General features: G+C 35.3%; 1 protein-coding gene across 1 annotated transcript in view; it reads right to left on the bottom strand.

Moving 5' to 3' along the window:
• LOC106668225 (LIM homeobox transcription factor 1-beta) overlaps positions 1-20131 on the bottom strand; it is a 29357-nt gene extending 9226 nt beyond the window's left edge. Inside the window, exon 1 of the mRNA XM_014396755.2 lies at positions 19865-20131. Coding sequence (XP_014252241.1) covers positions 19865-19934 — 70 coding nt within the window. The 5' untranslated portion in view covers positions 19935-20131. The remainder of the gene's footprint in view (positions 1-19864) is intronic.
• Between the last annotated feature and the right edge of the window lie 4609 nt (positions 20132-24740).

The following is a 24740-nucleotide window of genomic DNA, read 5'->3' on the forward strand; positions in this document are numbered from 1 at the left end:
GTGAGAGAGTCAAACCTCGTTAATGAATGACAAATGCCGGTTAGCCGACCTATACCCCGTATAACTGGGACCTGCGGTCATCAGGGCGCACGGCACCCCCTCTGTATAATTACAGACCGCAAACAGCTCTATAATGACCCCAGGACGGGGGAATGCCACGCTTCATTTACTAAATTATTTACCTGTACCTACCATCGAAATTTTACCAACCATTATGTAAACATACGCTTCCTGATTTTGAAAACGAAGCTCGTGGCATACTATTTATTATAATAATTAAAAATAATTATTACCTCTACCTAGAACTGTGAATTTAAATGGAATATGGAATATTTGTAATATTTTTGATGATAATTTTGATCTGTTTATCAGGCAATCGGACAGCCAAAAGACTCCTCACCCCGCAGTCCGCAGTAAAATCTCACAATAAAATAATTCCCAGAAAATATAAATTTTTTCATACAAATGCGGAACGTTTGAAATTCTATTAAACCTTGGTTGTACTATAAGAGAAAAAGTAGTCCTCAAAGAAAAACATCAACAGACAAAAACTTAAACCTGCTGTTAGTAGGTACCGAACTCTAATAGAAATGGAAACTAAAACTATAATAACAAGAAAGAGAAAAACAAATTAGCAAAGACAGTAAAATAACTAAAAGACTAAACTACTACTTATCTATTGAACAATTTAAAACTATTTTCTTATTGCCAAGATAGGTAATTGGGAGAAATTTAAACTAGACAAGAATTGTCTTTACGCTTTTTTGCGTTCTGTGTGATTTCTTCCTGAGATCGACCAAATTCAGCGGTTATGTCTTGCTACACCCTGTTTATGACCCTGATCAACACTGAAAATAAAGAAAAGCTACTTCGATGTTATAAGCAGGTTGAATAACCATTATGTCTAATAGTTTGTAATTTGGCAGTTATCGATAATTTTGGTATGCATATTCTTTCTATTTTGGTCTGTCCAACATTTCGACCGTCATCAGTAGTGGGTTTTTTGCTGGTCAGGGTTATAAGCAGGTTGAGAAACTAAACCCTTAATTTCTATTAGGTTGCAATATGAACGTTAACAACTTTTGATATTTTCAGTGGCGAGTTTTTAACTGGTCAGGGTTATAAGCAGGTTGAGGCACGACACTAAACCCTTAATTTCTACTTGTAATATGTATTTTCAGTGGCGAGTTTTTAACTGGTCAGGGTTATAAGCAGGTTGAGGCACGCCACTAAACCCTTAATTTCTACTTGTAATATGAATGGTAACATTTTGATATTTTCAGTGGCGGCTTTTTAGCCGGTCAGGGTTATAAGCAGGTTGAGGCACGCCACTAAACCCTTAATTTCTATTTGTAATATGGATGGTAACATTTTGATATTTTCAGTGGCGGCTTTTTAGCCGGTCAGGGTTATAAGCAGGTTGAGGCACGACACTAAACCCTTAATTTCTACTTGTAATATGGATGGTAACATTTTGATATTTTCAGTGGCGGCTTTTTAGCTGGCCAGGGTTATAAGCAGGTTGAGGCACGACATTAAACCCTTAATATCCAATCGTTTGTAAAATGGACATTAACAACATGTATATCTTTTCTTCTGGAGAAAAGATTCATGGCTCAGGGAAATAATTCTGTGAAGTAGCCCTTGGCCGTGTTTATTATTGTATGAAGAGGATTGTATGATGTAAAGTTAAGGTAGCGATCTGTGTTTCTTGGTTTTTGATACCAAACTGTGATTAATGTGCCATCTGGTTGTTTTATTACAAGTGTATCTAAAAATGGTATTTTTTGTTCTATTCGATTTCATGTGTAAATTGTAGGCGTGGTTAAAAGCTATTAAATCTATCTAATAGTTTGAATTTGATCTGTGCAAACTGCTGTCTATATATCATCTAAGTTTTTAGTGAAGAAGGGTAATGTGAAAGGAAGTTGTGGCATAACTGTGTTAATTAGGTGTTTCATAATTATGTCTGCAAGTATCGGGCCTAGGTTGGTACCCATGGCTGTGCCAAATGGTTGTTTGTAAAAATGATTGTTGTATGTAAGGTATTCGTTTTGGCAGTGTCGAACCATTGTTATAACAGTGTTTTTGTGTGTGATGTTATGTTGGGCCATTTATCTTTAATAATGTTTACTGTTGTGTTTATATTTGTTACAGGTGTGGGATTACGATCTTCAAATATTCATTAATTAACGATCACTAAATACTACGCATTAATAAAAATCCATTCATGTTGAATGGTCAAATTAACCAAATTACTTATTTCAATTAATTATTCTTTTTATGTAATGTATTGGTTGAGATGGAAAAGTTAATATCACGAGCGGGATTCGAACCCACGACTTTCGGCTCAATACGCCGCTGCTATATGAGCTGGCTATGAATTCACGATAGGTCAAGTAGTTAGAGAAGCGGCGTATTGAGCCGAAGGTCGTGGGTTCGAATCCCGCTCGTGACACCGACGTATTTATCTAAACCAAGAACTTACATAGAAAGAATAATTAATTGAAAGAAGGGACTTGGTCAATTGACTACTAAAACGTAAATAAAACGTATTCTCATTGCTAAAGCTCAACCCCCCCTCCAATCACATCCTCATACAGGCTCATCATCCTTCAATGTCCAAAATCCTTCAAAGACTCATTTTAAAACGCTTAATACCCATCCTAGATTCACGTAAAATCGTTCCTTCTCAGGAATTCTGTTTCCGTTTTAATCATCGTTCGATCAAGAATTCACAGTTGGAACTATTTCCTCCATTCTATAGACAAAAAAAGTATATAGCTTGGGTGCTTTATTGGACGAGGTTCAGGATTTATATAGAGTCTTATCACTCAGGTATTCTCTATAAAAAAATATTCTTTCTTTCTAAGGTCTTGGTTTAGATGAAAAAGTCAGTGTCACGAGCGGGATTCGAACCCACGACCTTCGGCTAAATAAGCCGCTGCTCTACCACTTGAGCTATCGTGACTTCGATCCTCTCTGACACTAACTCTCCATCTCAACCTACAACCTTTCGAATTTTCCCTCTTTTTGCCATTTCAAATGTAATGTAATCAGGATTGTATTCTCAGCGACTTATGAAGTGGCCATGTTGAGCTGTTTGTGAAGTGATACTTCTTTTACTTATTAAATATTAATAATTTACGTTTTAGTGGTCCAATACTTCTCTCAATTAATTATTCTTTCTAGGTAAAGAAGATTGAGATGGAGAGTTGGTGTCCGAGAGGGTCGAAGTCAAGATAACTCAAGTGGTAGAATAGCGGCCTATTTAGCCGAAGGTCGTGGGTTCGAATCCACTTGATGACACCAACTTTTTCATCTCAACTTACTTAAAAAGAATAAGTAATTGAATTAATAAAAATCTTTAAAATCATTTATTTAATTGTTTTTACTTTATAGCCATAAACTGCACTGTTATTCCAGACAGCCTAATATTGTTACATTAATGAATAATAAATAATAATTAGCAAAAACCAGGTTTTACGAGTCGTAATAGTGAATTAATAAAGACAGTATGTGCTAGCAAGTTTAAATTAATTGGAAATCGTTCCATTTGATTCATGGATGAAAAAATTCAAGGGAATTTGCACGAAAAATAATTTGTTATTACTGAAGTTCTTTAGGAAATTTTTTCTCCGTTTTAGGGTGTTTCGCCTGTGTGCTTCGGCCCGTTTATTCTCGCTGATGGCTTTTATATTTATTTTTTAAAGGATAGAGAAAGAAGTAAAAGAATTTTATTAAGATTTTTATAGGGCGGAGGAGTACTTTTTAAAATCTCTCCCTAAAGACAGATCCTCGGAGGGCGGCGTTATTGAATTCTTTAGGGAACTCTATAAAGGTTTTATAAGAACATGAAAAGGAGGATCTGCCTCCTTTTTCCTCTTCTCCCTTCCGTATTTTTTCGCCCTGGCGCCTCCGACCGTCGGATTTCACGGCGTCGTTGGCTCGAGAAACGTTTTTTAATATCTGACACGGGAGGCGGCGAAGGCCGGAGGAGCGCTGAATGGGGCGGCGAGCCTCTTTCCCACCAGCCACTCGCTACAATAAACCGTGTCAATGCCGGTGCATTAAAGTGAAACGGCTCCGTTATTAAACGGGCGTATCAATTCGACGGTGCACCTCCGCCGATATTGCGCGCCCCTGGCTTTTTTTTCACGTTTGAATCGGTTCAGCCCCCAACCCCCGGACACCTGGCTCCCATGGATCTCTGAACATCGGTGAAGTGTTATCTTCATTTGACTACGTCTCTCTCCACCATCTGGCTCCGGGTAGAGTAATTTTATGCTGAATTCTTAACCGAAAGCGCAGGGAAGGCGAAAGGGTTACAACTTCTTTAAAAGTCTTCCTTTACACCCTTTTTGCATTAATTTTCATGTTAATTCTATGTCACCCTTTATTCACAAACGAAAGAATAATTTAATCTTTATTTAAACACTCTAATGAATTTTAATATATTAATTCTTTTTAACAAATCATAAGGTTTTCATGATTCTTTATATATTCAACCGTAAAGTTTAACCTTCAATGTGACTTTTTTCTGTCAATCCTTCTAAGTCTGTCAGATGACTTAATGCATTTGTTATCTTGCGCCCTGAGTAACAATCCTGTTATACAGTCCAAATAAGTATATTTCGGGGATCGTGAATGAGACTTCAGACGATATTATGTCTGTCTTCGCCAACCTTATAGTCCTATCCAAATTTATACACTGACAGGCAAAAAAATCCACCCAATTTTCTCGATAAAAGAAAATTCTGCCCTTAATTTGTCAAATTATTTTTATCACTTGTTTATGTTATGTTTTAAATTGGGAATATCAAGTACAGGTAAACACACTTACTCGTTCATCCAAAAGAAGGATAAAGGATTTTTCAATGTTTACCTTTTACGAAATTTAAAATGTTTATTCAACTCATTTGAATTCTGAAGCAATAAACTGTTTAGTTTTCATCTTGGTTTTCTTAATTTCAATTTTTAAACATAAATATGCCACATAGTGCTGAGGATGTTGCGCATGGTTTGGCATTTATTGATGATGTACGTTCCATCAGGTATGCGGCTATTGATATTGGAGTTCCCTACGAAATACTGCGAGACGCCGTTAGACGTTTTCAAAAAACTGGGTCCTGCCATAGAAGACCCGGTTCTGGATGCCCTAGGCTAACAGAACTGTAGGATGACCGTTTTTGTCTTTGAGACTTTTGCACTTTGTGAAACCGGGACCTTACTGTTGTTCAAGTGATTCATCAGCTCCAGGAAGTTCGAGGTGTCTAAATTTCCGAACGCACTCCTCGAAGTAGATTAAATCATTATTGCTTTGAAGCTTTTCGCACCGTAAAAGGAACGGAATTGACCAGAACACAGAATTGCAGGGCTCGCATTTGCTCGAGACCACGGCCATTGATCTTTGGACGATTGGTCTGCTGTACTTTTTCCAGATGGGCGTAGATTTGCTCTACGATCTCCAGATGGGCGTGAAAGAGTGTGTAAAAAGCGAAATGGAAGCTACCAAGATTGTAATTTTTCCATGAGCCAACCTTTTCAACGTAGCTCACTGACGGTGTGGGCGGGAATTTCAATGGGGAGTCTCACAGAGTTGACTCTTGTTCGTGGAGGGTCTTTGGCGGCCACTCGCTATGTTGATGAAATTTTGGAACATCATGCCTATCCTCGATGAAATCAGCGACAATCCTATTCTAATGCACGATAATGCCCGTCCACGTGTAGCTCCTATAGCATACAAACGTACCTACAACAACATAAAATCAGGGCCTTAGCCTGGGCAGCCCGTTCTCCAAACTTGAACCCCATCGAAAATTTATGGGATAACCTCAAAAGACGAATACGACGACCATGACTTCATGATGACGATCTTGAAAGGAATCTTCGTTAAGAAAGAGCTAACTTCCAGCAAAGAGACATTTCCAGACTGGTGGAAAATATGCCGAGGCGTCTTCCAGATGTACTTGAGGCAAGTGGAGGAAATACGCGATATTGAAATGGTAATTAAAACTCGAAAACAAAATTAAAACAAATTTTATCTGTCCGTATTTTTTTCGTTAGCAATTTTTTTAAACTTTTTTTTTTAGACAAAAACTCAAATATTAAACGTTAAAAAACGTGAAACTTTGATTAATATGTGTGGTGATTAGTGACCGTTAATCGATAATTGTTCAGAAATCGTGAGATGCGATCTGATGTGATGTAGGTTTCAGAAAAAGATTTTCTTTATCGTGCCAACGTTTCGATCTTTATTGAGATCATCTTCAGGGCACGCACACTCTCAACACGACAGGCAAGAATGGCACATTTACACAGAAGACAAACACTTTGAGCCCTGAAGATGATCTCAATAAAGATCGAAACGTTGGCACGATAAAGAAAATGTTTTTCTGAAACCTACATCACACCAGACCGCATCTCACGATTTCTGAATAATTAATTTTTGATTAATATATAAAATTATATACAAAATCAAGTTATTTTATATGTGAGTGGACATTTTTGCCTGTCAGTCATATACTGAAGATGTTGAAAGATTAATCACATCGGATAGTCAAGACGAAATATAGCATTTGGAACTCCTGAAGTACAGGTGTGTTTTATGTCAAAATAAATATCGTCTGTCACGAATAAGCATTCATTTTGAAGCAATTCTTAATCGTAATTCTAAAGAGAAAGCCGACATTTTAAACACGTTTAATGATTTTCCCATAGGGTGTGTAGAGTGAGTGGGTTTTCCTATCTCAGCAGTTTTGGTCTGTCATAAGTTTCCTCGGACGTTTTTTCCTCTTACAACCCTAAATTAAGAAGTCTCACATATGTGCTTTCTATAATACAGTCGAAATAAGATCATTTCGGGGGCCGTGAATAAGCGTTCAGACATGATCATAGTTATGCTAGACCCATTTTAGCTGTTGTCCCGTGTTATAGTCCTATTCAACTTTTTATGCTCTGGAGTTGTTGAAAGATTAAACGCTTCGAATAGGCAACAAAAGCGCGCATAGGCGTTCCAAAAGATCGGAAATGACCAAATTACATGTTCATCTCCGAGCAAACCTCACGACAAAATCGCCCATTTGTGACTACTGATGTGTATAGATGTGTTTTATGTCCAGATAAATATCATGTGTCATGAACTAGCGTTCAGACAGCTTATTCAAGTAATCCTTCATTAAAATTGTAAGGATAAAACCGGTATTCGAAACAAGAACCATTTAATGATTTCCTCGTGGATGTGCAGTGTGATTGACCTGTTCTATGGTCGTTTCAGGTTTTTTAGGGGTTTTCCTATCTCAGCAGGTCTGCCAGAAGCGTTTGAGTTTTTCGCCATCTACTGTTATGTTTTTTCTCATCGACCTGCTTATAACACTAAATTAAGAAATCTCATTATATGATGTTACGAGTTGGATGTTCGGGAGGTCAAATCATCGTTTGCTAACATCATTTGCTGTAGTTCGATAAACTCAACTTCATCTTAAATCTCACATATGTGCTTTCTATAATACAGTCGAAATAAGTTCACTTCGGTGGTCGTGAATAAGCTTCAGACGACATTATCATAGTTATGCTAGACCCATTTTAGCTGTTGTCCCATCTTATAGTCCTGTTCAACATTATATGCTCTGGAGATTTTGAAAGGTTAGACGCTTCGGATAGGCAACAAAAGCGCGCATAGGCGTTCCAAAAGACCGGAAATGACCAAATTACATGTTCATCACCGAGCAGACTTCACGACCAAATCTACCATTTTTGACTCCTGACGTACAGGCGTGTTTAAGTCCAAATAAATATCGTTTGTCATTAAGTAGCGTTGAGACAGCTTATTCAAGTAATCCTTAATTTAAATTGTAAGGACAAAACCGGTATTCGAAACAAGAACAGTTTAATGATTTCCTCATGGGGTGTGTAGATGAACCGTTTGGTCGTTTCAGGTTTATTTGGGTTTGCCTATCTCAACAGTTTTGGTCTGACAGAAGCGTTTCGGTTTTTCGGCATAGAAATCGATGTTTGTTTCAACCTACTTGTAACCCTAAATTGAGAAATGTCATGTACGTCCGGTTATACAGTCCAAATAAGTACTTTTCGGGGGTTGTGAATAAAACTTGAGACGACATTATCACAGCCTGTCTTGTCCAACTTTTTAGCAATTTTCCAATTTTATATGTGCTGAAGTTGTTGAAAGATTAATCACATTTGATAGGCATGATGAAATCTACCAATTGTGACTCCTGACGTACAGGTGTGTTTTATGACTAAATAAATATCATCCCGCATGGATAAGTGATCAGACAGCTTTATTAAAGTAATTCTTAATTAAAATTCTAAAGACAAAGCCAGAATTCGAAACCAGAACAGTTTAATGATTTCTTCATGGAATGTGTAGGGAGATGAACATGTATTTCAATCGTCCAGGTTTTTTTGGGTTTGCCTACCTCAGCAGTTTTGGTCTGTCAGAAGCAGTTTTTCGCCATCTTCTGTGATGTTTTTTTTCCTTCAACCGCTTATAACCCTACATTAAACAATCTCAATGTGCTTCCAATCGTCCAGTTCAAACAAGAAGTGGTGCAACATTTTTTGGAGAAATATCAAAATCAATTGGGTCGTGGCCTTCCTTTAGCCAATTTAAACAGGCATCAAAACGGAAAATCTCACAGAAATGCGCGATTTTCACCCGGACACGTGTACCGGTCGGCACCTTTTGAATATTTATCGCATCCTCACACATTCGCTCAGCCTCCACTTCAAAATAAGGCTTCATTTACTCTCTCTCTCTCTCTCTCTCTCTCTCTCTCTCTCTCTCTCTCTCTCTTTCTCTCCCTCTCTCTCTCTCTCACTCTCTCTCCTCTCACCAGGGCGTTCTTATAGGCGCCACCCCTGGCTTTTAACCGTTTCCTCTTACCTACAAGTGTCTAATGAAAGTATAATTAGTTTAAGTGATTCCTGAATACGTTTATCCTTTGAGAACTGTTCGGTAGAAATCGATTTTTCCAGCTCGCTTACAAAACGACAACACTTCATATATATAAAATACAGATTGAGTAAGTTTTAAAATTATAATCGTAACTAGACTAGAAGGAAGATTAGGTACATTTTGGTTTTAGATAAACGGTTCATTGTCATTATAAAAAAATAGTATATAATACTCTAAGAATTGTTTCTACCTCCCTAAACCAGGTTTGGAGCACTCCATGCCTCAATATTATGCGATTATTCTTTTACTGGACAACCTTGTGCGAACAGATTAAATAGTTTTTGACCCAAAACGATACAAAGTAATGATGTATAAAAAAATAGTTAACAAATCGACACTCTCAACACGACACACAACAATGACACATCTACACAGAAAACAAACACTTTGGGCCCTGAAGATGATCTCAATAAGGATCGAAACGTTGACACGATAAAGAAAATGTTTTTCTAAAACCAACGTACCACCCAGACCGCATCTAACGATCTCCAAATAATAATTAATACATTCAGAAGCTCTAGATCCAATCAGGCGAGTGATTTGAGTGGCAGTGTCGTAAAATAGATCAGGCAAAACATTTGGGGTAAAGATTACATCCGATCAACGGACGAGATTACCCAACAGCTTTTTCTCAACTTTTAAGTTTTCAGTTTGTGATCATGATGGCACAAGGCGGAGTATTCTGTATTATTATTAAATTCACTAGTTTTCGTGGTCCACTTCACCAATTAATATCTTTCAATTAATTAAGGTTTTTAGTTGAGATAAAAAACTCAGTGTCACGAGCGGGATTCGAACCCACGGCCTTCGGCTTGATACGCCGCTGCTCTACCACTTGGCTATCGTGACCTCGATCCACTCGGGCACTAACTTCCCATCTCAACCCCAGTTTTTTTTTAAATTTTCCCTCTTTTTTGCTATTTTTCAAAAGTCGTGTAATCTATTTCATTCTCGGCGATAAATGAAATGGCCACGGACAGCTTTAGTGAAGGAATACTTCATTTTAAACTTATTCAATTCACTAGTTTTCGTGATCCGCTTGACCAAAGAATAGCTTTCAATTAATTAAATGGTAGAGTAGCGGCGTATCTAGCCGAAGATCGTGGGTTCGAATCCCGCTCGTGACATTGACTTATAACTTTATAACTAAAAACCTTAATTAATTGTTATATTAATATTATTATGGCATTAATTCTTACTATTGGTATTATATTCTATTTTTTATATTTTGTATTGCGTTTGGTTTTTGTTAATTTATTTCACTATAAGTCAACGCCAAACCTTTATTAATTCAAATGCTAGATTTGTACACTTCTTGCGACCTTATGGTTATTCTTCGGGGATTCCAGTGTCCGAGAATAAATTATTCTCTCTCTCTCTCTCTCTCTCTCTCTCTCTCTCTCTCTCTCTCTCTTTNAAAAAAAAAAAAAATGCTTGTTGGGGTTAGCTATAACATGAGCCTTGCGGTTTCACGGACTTCCCAGGCCTAGAAAGATCAATTATCAAGGATTATCGAGTACTGTTTTGCCAATAAATAGAAAAGTGACTTAAAAGTGCTTTATGGTTTTGTTTTAAGAAGGCTTAAAATTTAGACTTTACAGACCCTTGGCTATAAGTAAGTCTAAAGGTTTAAGGCCTGAATAAATTTTTTATGAGTACTGAAGATGGCTAAGTGTCGTAAAAATCCCTGTTATACCCTCGGTCATAATTAGTTTTGAAATCAAAATTGTTTCAGTAGGTTTGTTATGAAATCAAATTAATTCCATGTACAATATACAAGGTGTATTTTCAATATAGGAATAAATATATATTTTTTTTTATAAAAGTGAATACAGTAATAAGTGAATTGTTTACATATTAAATTGTTTTCAAAAGGGAATAAATGTCCAAGGGAACAATTCTAATAATTTAACTCCTCTCTGCCCCCAATTACAGTTGATTCATCGGGTACGCTTATAAACTGCATTTGCCTCCGGCTTTGTTTTTAATCAACAATGGTCGGAATCCATGAAACGCAGGCCCGTCCTCGTCTGAAAACGAACGGATCCTCTTTCTATTTTAATAATATCGACGGGCCGAAGTGTTGTAAATTGTGTCGAATTCCGTTCAATGAATTGAAGGAGAATCCGAGAACTATTTTTTTGTAAACGCGAATATACCCGGTTTTGTCCAAATAATCAAGAAATTGGTTGTACATCCCTGTATGGAGCTTTGTACATGGGAAAGATCTGCAACTTAGTTCAGTTTATTCATTTTGCTAAAAATCTAATAATTATTTATTCAGAAATCGTGAGATGCGGTCTGGTGTGATATAGGTTTCAGAAAAGCATTCACTATACTGCAAGAAAAACAAGCTCAACAAAGAACCAGTAATCAAAATCATCAGTATATTTCAAAAATAATTAAATCTAGCAATGATCGACTTTCAAAACACCACCAAAACAGAAAGGAAGGAGTAACGCATCGAACAGTTCAAAACAGTGAAAACGCAAAATTTCATTATTTTATTAGTAAGAAGTGTGTGGTGATTAGTGACCGTTAATCGATAGTTATTCAGATATCGTGAGATGCGGTCGGGTGTGATGTAGGTTTCAGAAAAACATTTTCTTTATCGTGCCAACGTTTCGATCTTTATTGAGATCATCTTCAGTGCCTGGGATTTACAAATATTGTTTACATTTCTGAATAATCATCGACTAAAGGTCACTAATCACCACACATTTCTAATAATTGTGTAATTCAACTTCAAACATAGTCGTTAATAGAAAAACCGAAAGCCGTCAAATAAAAATACGTTTTTAGCCCTTGTGTGATTTCTTCGTGTCGTGATGGACCTGTAGTTTGTACAAATTTTGCTGTCTATTCTCGCTGATTTGATATCTATGGATCTGCAGTTCAGACTTCTTTTGAGTGTACATTAATATAGGTGAGAAATACACACTGGTGAAGATGACGAAAAGACAAAACGCGCTTGGTAGGTCAAGATCAATCGAAATCACTGAAAATGACCAAACTACAGAATCATAAACCCATCAAACCCCATAAGAAACTTGTCAGATCTCATCCAATTATACTTGTTTTATTTAAAAATTATTTGGGGGGAGGGACATAGTTTAGTCTTCTGAAATACACCACCTCCGACAAATATTAGCAATGAACCTGTACGAGTTTAGCTGATTTGAGTAACCACGCACTACTGATTTGTACAACTATTTTTTATTTAAACGCTACACAAGATCAAACGTACTTTCTTCTACCCGCTTAACTTTTTAAGACTCTCGTCACGTGGTCTTGAAGCAGTGTTGTTGCCCCATACCACTCCCTTCTCAGCTGCCAGGTCAGCTTACGAACTGGGCATAGCGTCCGGGGCGTCCTGATCTTGTACTTCTTGACAATGATGGAGGTCCTTCATCAAATGGTTTGACGGTGCAATATGTGGATTCTCAGAGTCGGCTAATACATATGCCGGATTAAGCCTATGTATCGAAATATTAGTCTTCTTCCCTTTTATTGCCCACCATGAAGAATTTAGATTTTCCAAGACAGGATATGGTCCTTCATATGGTCTATCAAAGGAAGCTCGTATACGACCCACTCGGACGAAGACATGAGAACTGCTTTGGAGGTTTTTGGCTGTTGTTTGAGTTCTGGTTGTCTTGGTTTATCTGCCCAGAATGGAATCTTGACGTTGACCCTTTCAATGAAGTTGGATTGTGAAGTCATTTGGGCCGGATTATTGATAGTTCACTAGTTTTCGTGGTCCACTTGACCAATTAATATCTTTCAATTAATTAAGGTTTTTAGTTCAGATAAAAAAGTCAGTGTCACGAGCGGGATTCGAACCCACGACCTTCGGCTAGATCGTATACAAATTATCTATTAGAAACGAATGTGATTATGTATCAACTGAAATTATTTCGCGGATAAACAAATGTATTGCAACTTATTTTATATAGTTCATAGTTGAGTGTTATACTGAGGCAGAATACAAACCAGTGAATCAAAACCGAAACGCTTCTGATAGAAGAACGCAACAATATACAGATTAGTGTTATGAGATCACAAAAATATAAATTCTTCACAAAACCCCGAATGGGGGGAATCTTCAAACAGTTCCGGGTTCGAATTCTGCCTTTATCCTTGGTATATTAAAAAATATTTGAAAAAGAGAACTCCTATTCACGACACCCGACAAGTATTTGGTCCGTCGACATAAAGCATATATGTGAGATTTTTATAAATTTCGGGTTATAAGTAGGTTGAGGTCTCACCACAGAAGTTTGCGAAAAACGGAAAGGCAGACGAAAACTTTCAGGGCATTGGTGAGAGAGGGAGAGAGAGATATAAACCGAACGGTTTTACGTCATCTTCAGTAAGGAACTGTCGTCAGTTCATCATGAAATCACCGAATCAAAGACTATCCTACCAACTTTAACATATTCGGCTTTCAACGAATTGAGTAATGGGTTAGAAATTGGACCGGACTATAAGGCGGGTAAGTCAAAAAAACCGAATTGCGTCACAGTTAAGACACGATTCGCGATGGCGTTACCTACTATACCAAACTTCGATCTTCCAAAATTTTTCCATTAGTCTCGTTTAAATAATCATAAATTTTAATTACCTAATGAACCATCGGTTTTATGTCATCTTCAGGGAGGAACTGTCGTCTGTTCAGTATGTGACACAAACCCTACAAAGAATAAATTTCGAAACGCTTCTGATAGACCAAAACAGCATAAAGACTAAAACGATATGAAATGACCAGAATATGGATTCAGGGCGAGGCGGGATAAAAATCCACCAGTGAATAAAATCCGAAACGCTTCTGATAGACTTAAATGCAAGGATATGCAGATAAAAAGTGATTTGAAAATTTCAGAAATATAAATTCTTAACAAAACCCATGGGGATATTTTCAAACAGTTCCGGGTTCGAATCCCGACTTGTCCTTGGAATTTTATTTAAAAATTATTTGAAAAAGAGAGTATTGGATTCTCATTCACCACTCCCGATATGGTTTTGGAATGTGAGATTTGTTAATTTCGGGTTATAAGTAGGTTGAGGCAAGGCTCAACAGAAAGTGACGGGTGTTGATGAACATGTAGTTTGGTCTTTTTCAAACATTTCGGTCGGCATATCGTCGCTATGTTCGACAGTCCGATGCATTTCACTTTCAACATCTTGAGTAGGGTTGACGTGGTTACAAAAATAACCAATAGCAAGTAAGCTGAAACTCGCCTGACATATGAAAACAGGCATGATAGGTGGATAAAATTAACGGAAACGTCCAAACTATGATAACAAAAATAATTTAGAAATAAAAACATTTTGTATTCCAGAGTTATAAGCAGGATGAGAAGAAAAAGAGTAAACCCGCTTTGTTTGAGTTGTCTTGAGAAAATAGCCAATCTAGACATACCAGATCTGACCTTTTACAATTGTATTCTTTTTTTTAAATATTTCTAGAGGTAAAAGTGAAAGGATAAAACAGCCTTTTGATATCGACAATAGTTAAGCCCCTTTCTAGTACCGTACTTTGACCTGCGCTAAAACGAACTGCGGGTGGGTAAAAAGGTGTACAACAGCGACCATAAAGCAAAAAAAACGAAAATTCAAGCAACTTGATTTTTTATGTAAAAATTGCACAAATTTTTAACTTAAGATTGAACTTTATGAGTTTGTAATGAACTTTTTTAAATTTATTTCGTTTTTAGAGTGCAAGAATAAAGTTTGGTTTTAATAATTAAGACCTTTCGATTTCATCTAGTAGAAAGTAAAAAGTTGAAAATTGGCAAAAAGGAGGGAAAATTCAAAAGGTGGGGTTGAGATGAGAAGTTAGTGCCCGAGTGGATCGAAGTCACGATAGATCAAGTGGTAGAGTAGAGGCGTATCAAGCCGAAGGTCGTGGGTTCGAATCCCGCTCGTGACATTGACTTTTTTTATCTCAACTTAAAACCTTAATTAATTGAATGTAAAAAGTACGTTATTCATATAGTCATTTTCCGAAATTGAAATATAAATATAAGAAAATACAAATATAAAGCAAAACAATTAAAAGACACAACTAGAATTCATGGAAATAAAAAATATAAAATTTATTTTAGAATTACTTTAAAGTTGTCATGGGGATGAACTTCCTCACTCTTTTGATCTGTTTGATGCGTTACACCTGAAGTGGTGGTTAAAAGTTGGAGTATAAACAAGCTTAAGCAAAAAATCCGATATGAGCCTGATATTACAAAACATCGAGAATGAGATGGCCTAATTATCACAAATTATTGAAGTACAGGTTCGTCGCTCTTTTGACTCGGGGGGATCATCAGCGGGTTCTGGGTCCATGCATATCCCATGGAATTTTAATTGACAATAATAAGAAAAAAAAAGAAACTATCATAATCTAGGCATATCAAAATGATTTGAAACGACTAAAATACAAAATTATCATTCCTTAAAACCCCACGGGGAAATAAAAAAAAATTCTAAAATTTCGAATAGAAAATTATTTAAGAAATGTGTGGTGAATAGTGACCGTTAATTTCAAAATTCCATTTTAAGAAAGAAAACTTTAGCCTTAAATATTTGAAATAATTATTCAGAAATCGTGAGATGCGGTCTGGTGTGATGTAGGTTTCAGAAAAACATTTTCTTTATCGTGCCAACGTTTCGATCTTTATTGAGACCTTCTTCAGGGCCCGGGATTTACAATTATGGCACAATTACACAGAAGACAAACACTTTGAGTGAGTAGAAATACTTTGATTGAATATAAAAAAAATATATTTTGCATTGTATAAATTCACTTTTTTCCACAACCTACATGTATTTGTTAAATTTAAACTATATTTGTAAATCCCAGGCCCTGAAGATGATCTCAATAAAGATCGAAACGTGGGCACGATAAAGAAAATGTTTTTCTGAAACCTACATCACACCAGACCGCATCTCACGATTTCTAAATAAATTATTTAAGAAATCGGAAAGAATAGAAAAGAAAATCTAAAATTATTTAAGAAATATTTCAAAAGCGACGTCTGAACATCCTTCTAAAAATTTGTGTTAGTTAATTACCGGTAGTTTATTAATTTGTTGAAGTAGTGAGAAGCGGTCAGGAATGAAGTATTTTAGAAAAACACCTTTTTAATTTTTTTCCGAGGTGCTGACCTTTATTCGGGTCATCCTCAAGGCCTGGGGGAATTTCGAAACATACGTTTTTTCTTTATATATTTTTTTCAAACAAAATATGTTTTGTAATTATGACCCGAATAAAGGTCAAAACCTCGGAAAAAATTAAAAAGGTGTTTTTCTAAAATACTTCATTCTTTAAAAAATTATAAAAAAACGTTCTAAACTTATGTTAACTATTAAGATAAAAACATTAATTTGTCGCCCTTCAATAAACCCAGCCCTAACTAAGTTTTTCATGTTACGGCCGTAAAAAGTAAAATTGGCAAGTCTGGAATAAAATGTCATTAATTTTTTTTCTAGCAACTACTTGTCGGACCGTACGTGAACAGATCGAAAATTTACTGGGTCCGTCATCTCTCGCTGGTTTACGTAATCGTTCACTATACTGCAAGAAAAACAAGCTCAACAAAGAACCAGTAATCAAAATCATCAGTATATTTCAAAAATAATTAAATCTAGCAATGATCGACTTTCAAAACACCACCAAAACAGAACGGAAGGAGTAACGCATCGAACAGTTCAAAACAGTGAAAACGCAAAATTTCATTATTTTATTAGTAAGAAGTGTGTGGTGATTAGTGACCGTTAATCGATATTTATTTACAAATCGTGAGATGCGGTCTGGTGTGATGTAGGTTTCAGAAAAACATTTTCTTTATCGTGCCAACGTTTCGATCTTTATTGAGATCATCTTCAGGGCCTGGGATTTACAAACATTGTTTACATATTACAATTACATTTTGGATGTGGAAAAGTTGTATAAATTCACTTTTGATCAAAACGTTTGCACGATAAAGAAAATGTTTTTCTGAAACCTACATCACACCAGACCGCATCTCACGATTTCTAAATAAAAATTTATAAAAAGGTTGAAACAAGACACAACCCGGTACAATATAAGTCGAAAATCAAAACGCGTCTGATAGACCAAATCAGCACAGATAGGCAGACAAGAATAATCGGAAACGATCGCATTTCAGGCTCATCACTCCGCAGATTTAAAGAAAAAATCATTAAATAGATCATTCGGACCCTGGCCAAAATTACTGTTTTCGTTATAAATAAAGGATGAAAAGATACATTTTCAATATAAGCTACAATATGTTGAATGCTACTGTTCGTCCAAAAAATTCATTTACAAAGATACATAGGCGTACAAACTAAACCAATCTATTGCATAAAACAGACTAAAGACAACAAAAACAGTTAGAAAACTCTTAACAGAAAAAATAAAAAACTAACCCAAAGCTGGGAGGACTGCGATAGCCGAATGTTTAGGGAGTTCGACACGTATTTGCCAAGCTAGCGGTCCTGAGTTCAAATCCTGGTACAACCCATTAAATTTTGATTGAGAATAGTATTAAAAAAATTGTAAAGTGGTTTGACCCTTTGCCTGTGAAACAATAGATAGTTGGACGTTAGCTTCTCCTGACAAAAATTCCTTTAATTAAAGAAGAATGAACACATTGACCACTGATGATGACGAGGAGACGAAAAGAAAGGCCGACATTTTAATTAGAATAGGCAGATTAAAAGACTCCTTATATCATGGGAAAACCTCACAATTTACAAACATTATGCTCGGTCCCTTGCAAAAAATAATGTTTTTATTATAATTGTGGAAGAAATAATATCAATTTTAAATAAAGACGAGGTCAAAAGAAGTGGTATATTCCGCTTATTTTTTTGCCTGAAAAGTCAACAGATAAAATATGATACGATTATTCCAGATTGGAAAAAATCATAAATAACAACCATTCTATGTATTTTTCATTAATCTAGTTTTTAATTTAAAATGATTTTTAGGGGTTTATTAATGTATAAAATTAAAAAGTAATCAATTGATTCGTTTCAACAAGATTTACTATACTCATGGAGGGTACTGAACTTGAAGGCTTCACGCCATCTGCATTGAGGAATTGTGTCGTCAGTTCGCACGAATCAATGATCAACAATCACCAGCAACAATCGCTTTCAACAACTTGAGTGGTGGGCTAGTCAGGGAAGCCGAAATATGCATGATACTCGAAAACAGCGAGTATAGGCGGACCAAATTATTTGAAACGACAATATGTTAAACATCGTCAACAGAAAGTATTTCTCGGATAAACCAATACATTTAAGATTTAAACAGCTTGTTGAGGGTTATAAGCAGGTCGAGGCAGGACAAAAACCTACCAGGGGATAAAATCCGAAACGATTCTGATAGACTTAAACGCAAGGATATGCGGTTAAATATGATTTGAAAATGTCAAAAACATAAATTCGTTGGTTCGTACCCCGATTTTATCCTTGGAATTTTTCAATTTCGGGTTATAAGTTCGGGCAGGGCAAGACCCACCACCGAAGTTTGCGAAAAACAAAAATGCAGACCTAAACTTTCAGGGCATTGTCTTGATTGCTTCTTGGAGGTCTGTTTAGTGATGGTATTTTCCAAAAATTTTGGTCAACTTTGTTGAACTGTCGGGGGATATCCCACAATTTATAAAAATAATGAAATAAAAGAATGAAATTCATCAGGGAAGTATTCCAGACAATAAAAAATCATAAATAAATACAATTTTATATATTTTTCATTAATGAGAAAGAAAAGAGAGAGAGAGAGAGAGAGAGAGAGAGAGAGAGAGAGAGAGAAGAAGAAGAACTGAACTATCGGTTTCACGTCATCTTCAATGAGGAACCGTCGTCAGTAAATCGTAAGATCGCCGAATCAAAGACAATCAGTGCCAACTTGAACACATTCGGCTTTCAACGAATTGAGAGGTAGGTTAGAGATTGGACAGGACTATAAGGCGGGTAAGTCAAAAAAGCTGAACTGTTATTCACGAACCCGACATGCATTTGGACTGTATGGAAGCATATATGTGAGACTTTTTCGGGTTATAAGTAGGTTGAGGCCTGACCACAGAAGAAGAAAAACGGAAAGCAGACGAAAAGTTTCAGACATCGTCCTGATTTCTTCTTGGCGTCTTTATGGTGATAAGCGAGAGAAAGAAAGAGAGATGAACTGAACTATCGGTTTTACGACATCTTCAGTGAGTGACTGTTGTCAGTTCATCATGAGATCACAGAATCAAAGACAATCACTACCAACTTTAAAGCATTGGGCTTTCAACAAATTGAATGGTGGGATAGAAATTGTACAGGACCATAAGGCGGGTAAGTCAAAGAAGCCGAATCGCGTCACAGTCAAGACACGATTCTCGATTATGAAACAACATCGATCTTACAAAATTTTTTCATTAGTCTCGTTTAAATAATTATTAATGTTATAATAAAAAATAATAATTAGTAGAGAAATAATGGCTATAGTATTCTACCAAAAGGATGGATGGTCAATAATTAATGTTAGATTAGTAAACTAGAGAATCACTTTTAATGTTTTATGACTAAACAAAATTTTTTATTTGATTTATGGTAATAAACATTTCATTTTTGGATATAGCATGGACATTAAAAGCAGAAGATATTTTTTGATATGTTGTTATTTTTAATGGTAGAATTTACAGGAAAACTAGTTATGAGGGGTGGTTCTGAGAAATGCAAAAATTTATTTTGATTTGGAAGAAGCCGCAGTATAACCTCCACCGGGTGGATGCATACTGTTTTGTCGTAAATTTGATGACGGACGGGATGTAAATAAAACTTAAAAATTGTAATGTAATAAAATTGAACAAGTTACAAAACAGAAATAATTACCTGAACCGGCGTTGCAAGGGCGAATATTCTCCATACTTTGCACCATACTGCAAGGAATGAACTCTAACATTGCACACTCAGACCGGCTTCAGTGGGACACTGGCGTATACGAACTCATCGCGCTTAACGACACGCCACTGGAGAGGGGTTGACAACCCCCTTCCACCCCTTTCCAGAGCCACCCCCGAAAGCGCAGGCCCGTTCTCCAGAAAGTAGTCCATAGAACGGTCCGCCTACTTTTCCAGGATTGGCCCTAGGCCTCATCCCGGCCCGTCCCATCTGTTTACATTCTGCCCTGCCATTGATCAGTCTCATCTAGGTCCTCCTCGGACGATTATCCACCGAAATCCCACCCTCTCTCCTGTCAATAGAAAAGACATGCCGATTCGAAATTAGCCGGCCTGTTTTCATATATTTTATTTACGATACCGCATAAGGTGATTTTTCCGTGTCTCCTATCAACTTACGACCCAGATAAGAAAATTTGACTTACTTCATAACGCAAGTTTAAAATTTCTACGTTTTTTGTTTTGAATAATAACTGAATTTATCAAGTAAATTTTGAATATTTTGTCTTAAATCCTCGTTAACAGAGCAAAAGGGTTGCAAAAACTTCTGAAAGTGTTTGGAAAAAAACTTAAGTTTTCTCATCAGGCAGTCTCTCACTTTTTCTTCCCTCGTTCCATCTCACATACACTCCCATGTGTCGTATAAAGTCTTTTTAAAAAATTCAGAATTTAACCCTTTCTGAGGTTGATTAAACACATAAAATATAGATACCTAGTTCCAAAAAATTTTTATTAACACCTTTCTGTTTCCGTCTCACCGATATTCCCATTTGTCATATAAAGTTAATTTTCTCACATTTTTGCATCCTGAAAAACGAATCTTTAAAAAATTAAAAATGTATCTTTTCTGAAGTTGATAAAAAAAGAATACAGAAAAAATGAAATTAATATCTTTTCAATACCTATATTAAAATACTATCACTGAAATTTGTGCTTTTATTAACACCTCTCACTTTTTTCCTTTCTGTTTCCGTCTCACCGATAATTCCCATCTGTCATATAAAGTCCATTTTCGCACATTTTTGATCCTGAAAAACGAATCTTTAAAAAAAAAAATACAGAAAAAAATAAAATTAACCCCCTTTCAATACCTGTAATAAAATACCATCACTGAAATTTGTGTTTTTATTAACACTTCTCACTTTTTCCTTTCCTTTTTCCATGACATTCCCATCTGTCACATAATGTCAATTTTCACACATTTTTGCGTCCTGAAATACGAATCTTTAAAAAAAATATTAAAAATGTATCTTTTCTCGTTGATAAAAAAAATAATACAGAAAAAAATGAAATTAACCTCCTTTCAATACCTGTAATAAAATACAATCACTGAAATTTGTGTTTTTATTAACACTTCTCACTTTTTCCTTTCCTTTTTCCATGACATTCCCATCTGTCATATAAAGTCAATTTTCGCACATTTTTGCGTCCTGAAAAACGAATCTAAAAAAATTAGAAATGTATCTTTTGCGAGATCGATAAAAAAAAAATACAGAAAAAAATGAAATCAACATCCTTTCAATACCTGTAATAAACATACCATCTCTGAAATTTGTGCTTTTATTAACAACTGTCACTTTTTTCCTTTCTGTTTCCGTCTCACCGATAATTCCCATCTGTCATATAAAATCCATTTTCGCACATTTTGGGATCCTGAAAAACAAAACTTAAAAAAAAATTAAAAATGTATCTTTTATCAAGTTGATAAAAAAATGAAATTAACATCTTTTCAATACCTGTAATGAAATACCATCACTGAAATTTGTGCTTTTATTAACACTTCTCACTTTTTCCTTTCCTTTTTCCATGACATTCTCATCTGTCATATAAAGTCCATTTTTGCATCCTGAAAAATGAATCTTTAAAGAACATCAAAATGTATCTTTTCTGAGGTTCATTAAAAACATAAAATACGGTAAAAAAATGAAATCAGCATTCTTTAATAGCTGTAATAAAAATACCGTTTCTGAGGTTGATTAAAAGCATAACATATAGTTTAAAAATAACAAGATAAATTAACACTGATAATAAACGTAACCATCTCTGAAACTTATTGGCTTTCATTAACACCTCTCACTTTTTCCATCTCACCGACACACCCATCATATAAAATCCATTTTTACCAATTCTTGAAGCCTGCAAAACCAATCTTTAAAAAAAATTAAAAATTAACCTTTTCTGAGGTTTATTAAAACCAAAAAATTCCAGAAAAAAAATGAAATTAACGTTCTTTCAATGCTGTAATAAAGATACCATATCTGAAACTTATGTGCTTTCATTATCACCTCTTACTTTTTCCTCCCTTTTTCCATCTCAGGCATCATATAAAGTCCATTTCTGTCTATTCTTTTAACAATCTTTTAATAAAAATCAAACATTAACCCTTTATGGGGTATTATATTAATGATATAAAATATAGTCAAAAAATTAAAATAAAATAAACAGCCTATCAACAGCCTTAATAAACATAACGTCTCTGAAACATAGGTACTTAATAACTTAAAAGCTCTCACTTTTTACCTTTCTCTTTCCATCTCACAGACACTCCCATTTGCCATATAAAATCCACTTTTGCCCATTGTTGAAGCCTTAAAACAATCTTTTAACAAAAATTAAACATTAACCCTTTATGGATTGATTAATGATATAAAATATAGTACAAAAAAATAAAATTAACAAATTATCAACAGCTGTAATAAACATAACCATCCTTTTTTCCTTCCTCTTTTCATCTCTCAGACATTTTCATCTGTCATATATGACATAAAATATACGCCACTTTTGCCCATTCTTAAGCTTGAAAAACCAAATTTTAAAAAAAATTCAGAGATTAACCCTTTCTGAGGTTGATTAAAATATAAAATCTAGTAAAAAATATAGGTATATAAAATATAGCTTCCTAGTTAAAAAAAATGTAATAACAACTCTAATTTTTTCCTCCATTTTTCCATTTCACAGACATTTCCATCTGTCATGTAAAGTCCATTTTCTCCCATTCTTAAGCCTAAAAACAATCTTGCTTTAAAAGTTCAGAAATTAACCCTTTCTGAGGTTGATTAGAGACATAAAATACACTAAAAAATAAATAAAATTAACATAATTTTAATAGCTCTAATAAATAGACCATCTCTTAAACTATCCACTGTTATTAACACGCTTTTCCATCTCACCGACACTCCCATTTTCGCCCTTTCTTGAAGCCTGAAAAACCAATCTAAAAAAAATAATAAAATAAAAATTAACCTTTTCTGAGGTTTATTAAAACCATAAAATTCCGGAAAAAATGAAATTAACTTCACTAGTTTTCGTGGTTCCCTTGATCAATTAATATCTTTCAATTAATTAAGGTTTTTAGCTGATATAAAAAAGTCAATTTCACGAGCGGGATTCGAACCCACGACCTTCGGCTTGATACGCCGCTACTCTACCACTTGAGCTATCGTGACTTCGATCCACTCGGGCATTAACTTCTCATCTCAACCCCACCTTTTGAATTTTCCCTCCTTTTTGCCATTTTTCAAATGTCGTGTAATCTATTTGATTCTCGGCGACAAATGGAATGGCCACGGAGAGCTTAAGTGAAGGTATATTTCATTTAAACTTATTAAATTTACTAGTATTTGGAGAGAAAATTAAAAAAAAAGTGGGGTTGAGATGGGACGTTAGTGTCCGAGTAGATCGAGGTCACGATAGCTCAAGTGGTAGAGCAGCGGCGTATCTAGCCGAAGATCTTGGGTTCGAATCCCCCTCGTGTCACTGACTTTTTTATCTCTGTTAAAAAAATTAATTAATTGCAATGGAATTAACATTCTTTCAATGCTGTAATAAAGATACTATATCTGAAACTTATGTGCTTTCATAAAAATTCATTAGATTTATTTTTAATTGATGACAGAACTTTAATGCTTGAAAAACTGATTACTTCAGAATCAAATTAAAATAAAGTTAGACTTTTATTAAAAAAAAGAAAGATATCCTCTAAAGCTGGTAGTTACGGATCTTTCGAATTTTCAAAGTGCATTCCATTATTCATAATGTATTGTATACCACACTTTCATCAAAAATTGGACATTTTTCCCCTTCATTCACATTATACTTATACATTTTGAAGTAGGACGGTATAAAAGTCATTTATATTCTTTATAATCATCTGCCTTCTTCAAAACCCTTGAGCTGTTTCCCCTTCATTGAAGCCAATATTAATTGTTTTGTTTGGAATGCAGTTTTTCATAAATATTAATTTTAACAATACAATAGTAAATATCGTTAGTAACATGAAAACAATATACTATTCATACTAATGACTATTCAGAAATCGTGAGAATGATTATTTGGAGGTCGGGAGATCCAGACGGCAGTGATGTAGGTTTCAAAAAAACGTGTGTGGTGATTAGTGACCGTTAATCGATAATTATTCAGAAATCGTGAGATGCGGTCTGGTGTGAGGTGTGAAAAACATTTTCTTTATCGTGCCAACGTTTCGATCTTTATTGAGATCATCCTCAGGGCCTGGGATTTACAAACATTTTTCAAGCTTTTTTCACTTCAAAGAAGCCGACGCCTTACACAAAATTGTCTTTTATATACNTCTCAATAAAGATCGAAACGTTGGCACGATAAAGAAAATGTTTTTCTGAAACCTACATCACACCCGACCGCATCTCACGATATCTGAATAACAATCATAGATACGTTGTTTTACTCTCTTGTCCAGAAATTGGGATGTAAGACCGACGTAAGATTTATTTGTTATTGGTGTGGGATTATAAAAATTATAAAACAATCCAAACATTTTTTTTCCAAAATTA

Source organism: Cimex lectularius, unplaced genomic scaffold (genome assembly GCF_000648675.2).
Source record: "Cimex lectularius strain Harlan isolate CLEC.00 unplaced genomic scaffold, Clec_2.1 scaffold391, whole genome shotgun sequence".
Lineage (NCBI taxonomy): Eukaryota > Metazoa > Arthropoda > Insecta > Hemiptera > Cimicidae > Cimex > Cimex lectularius.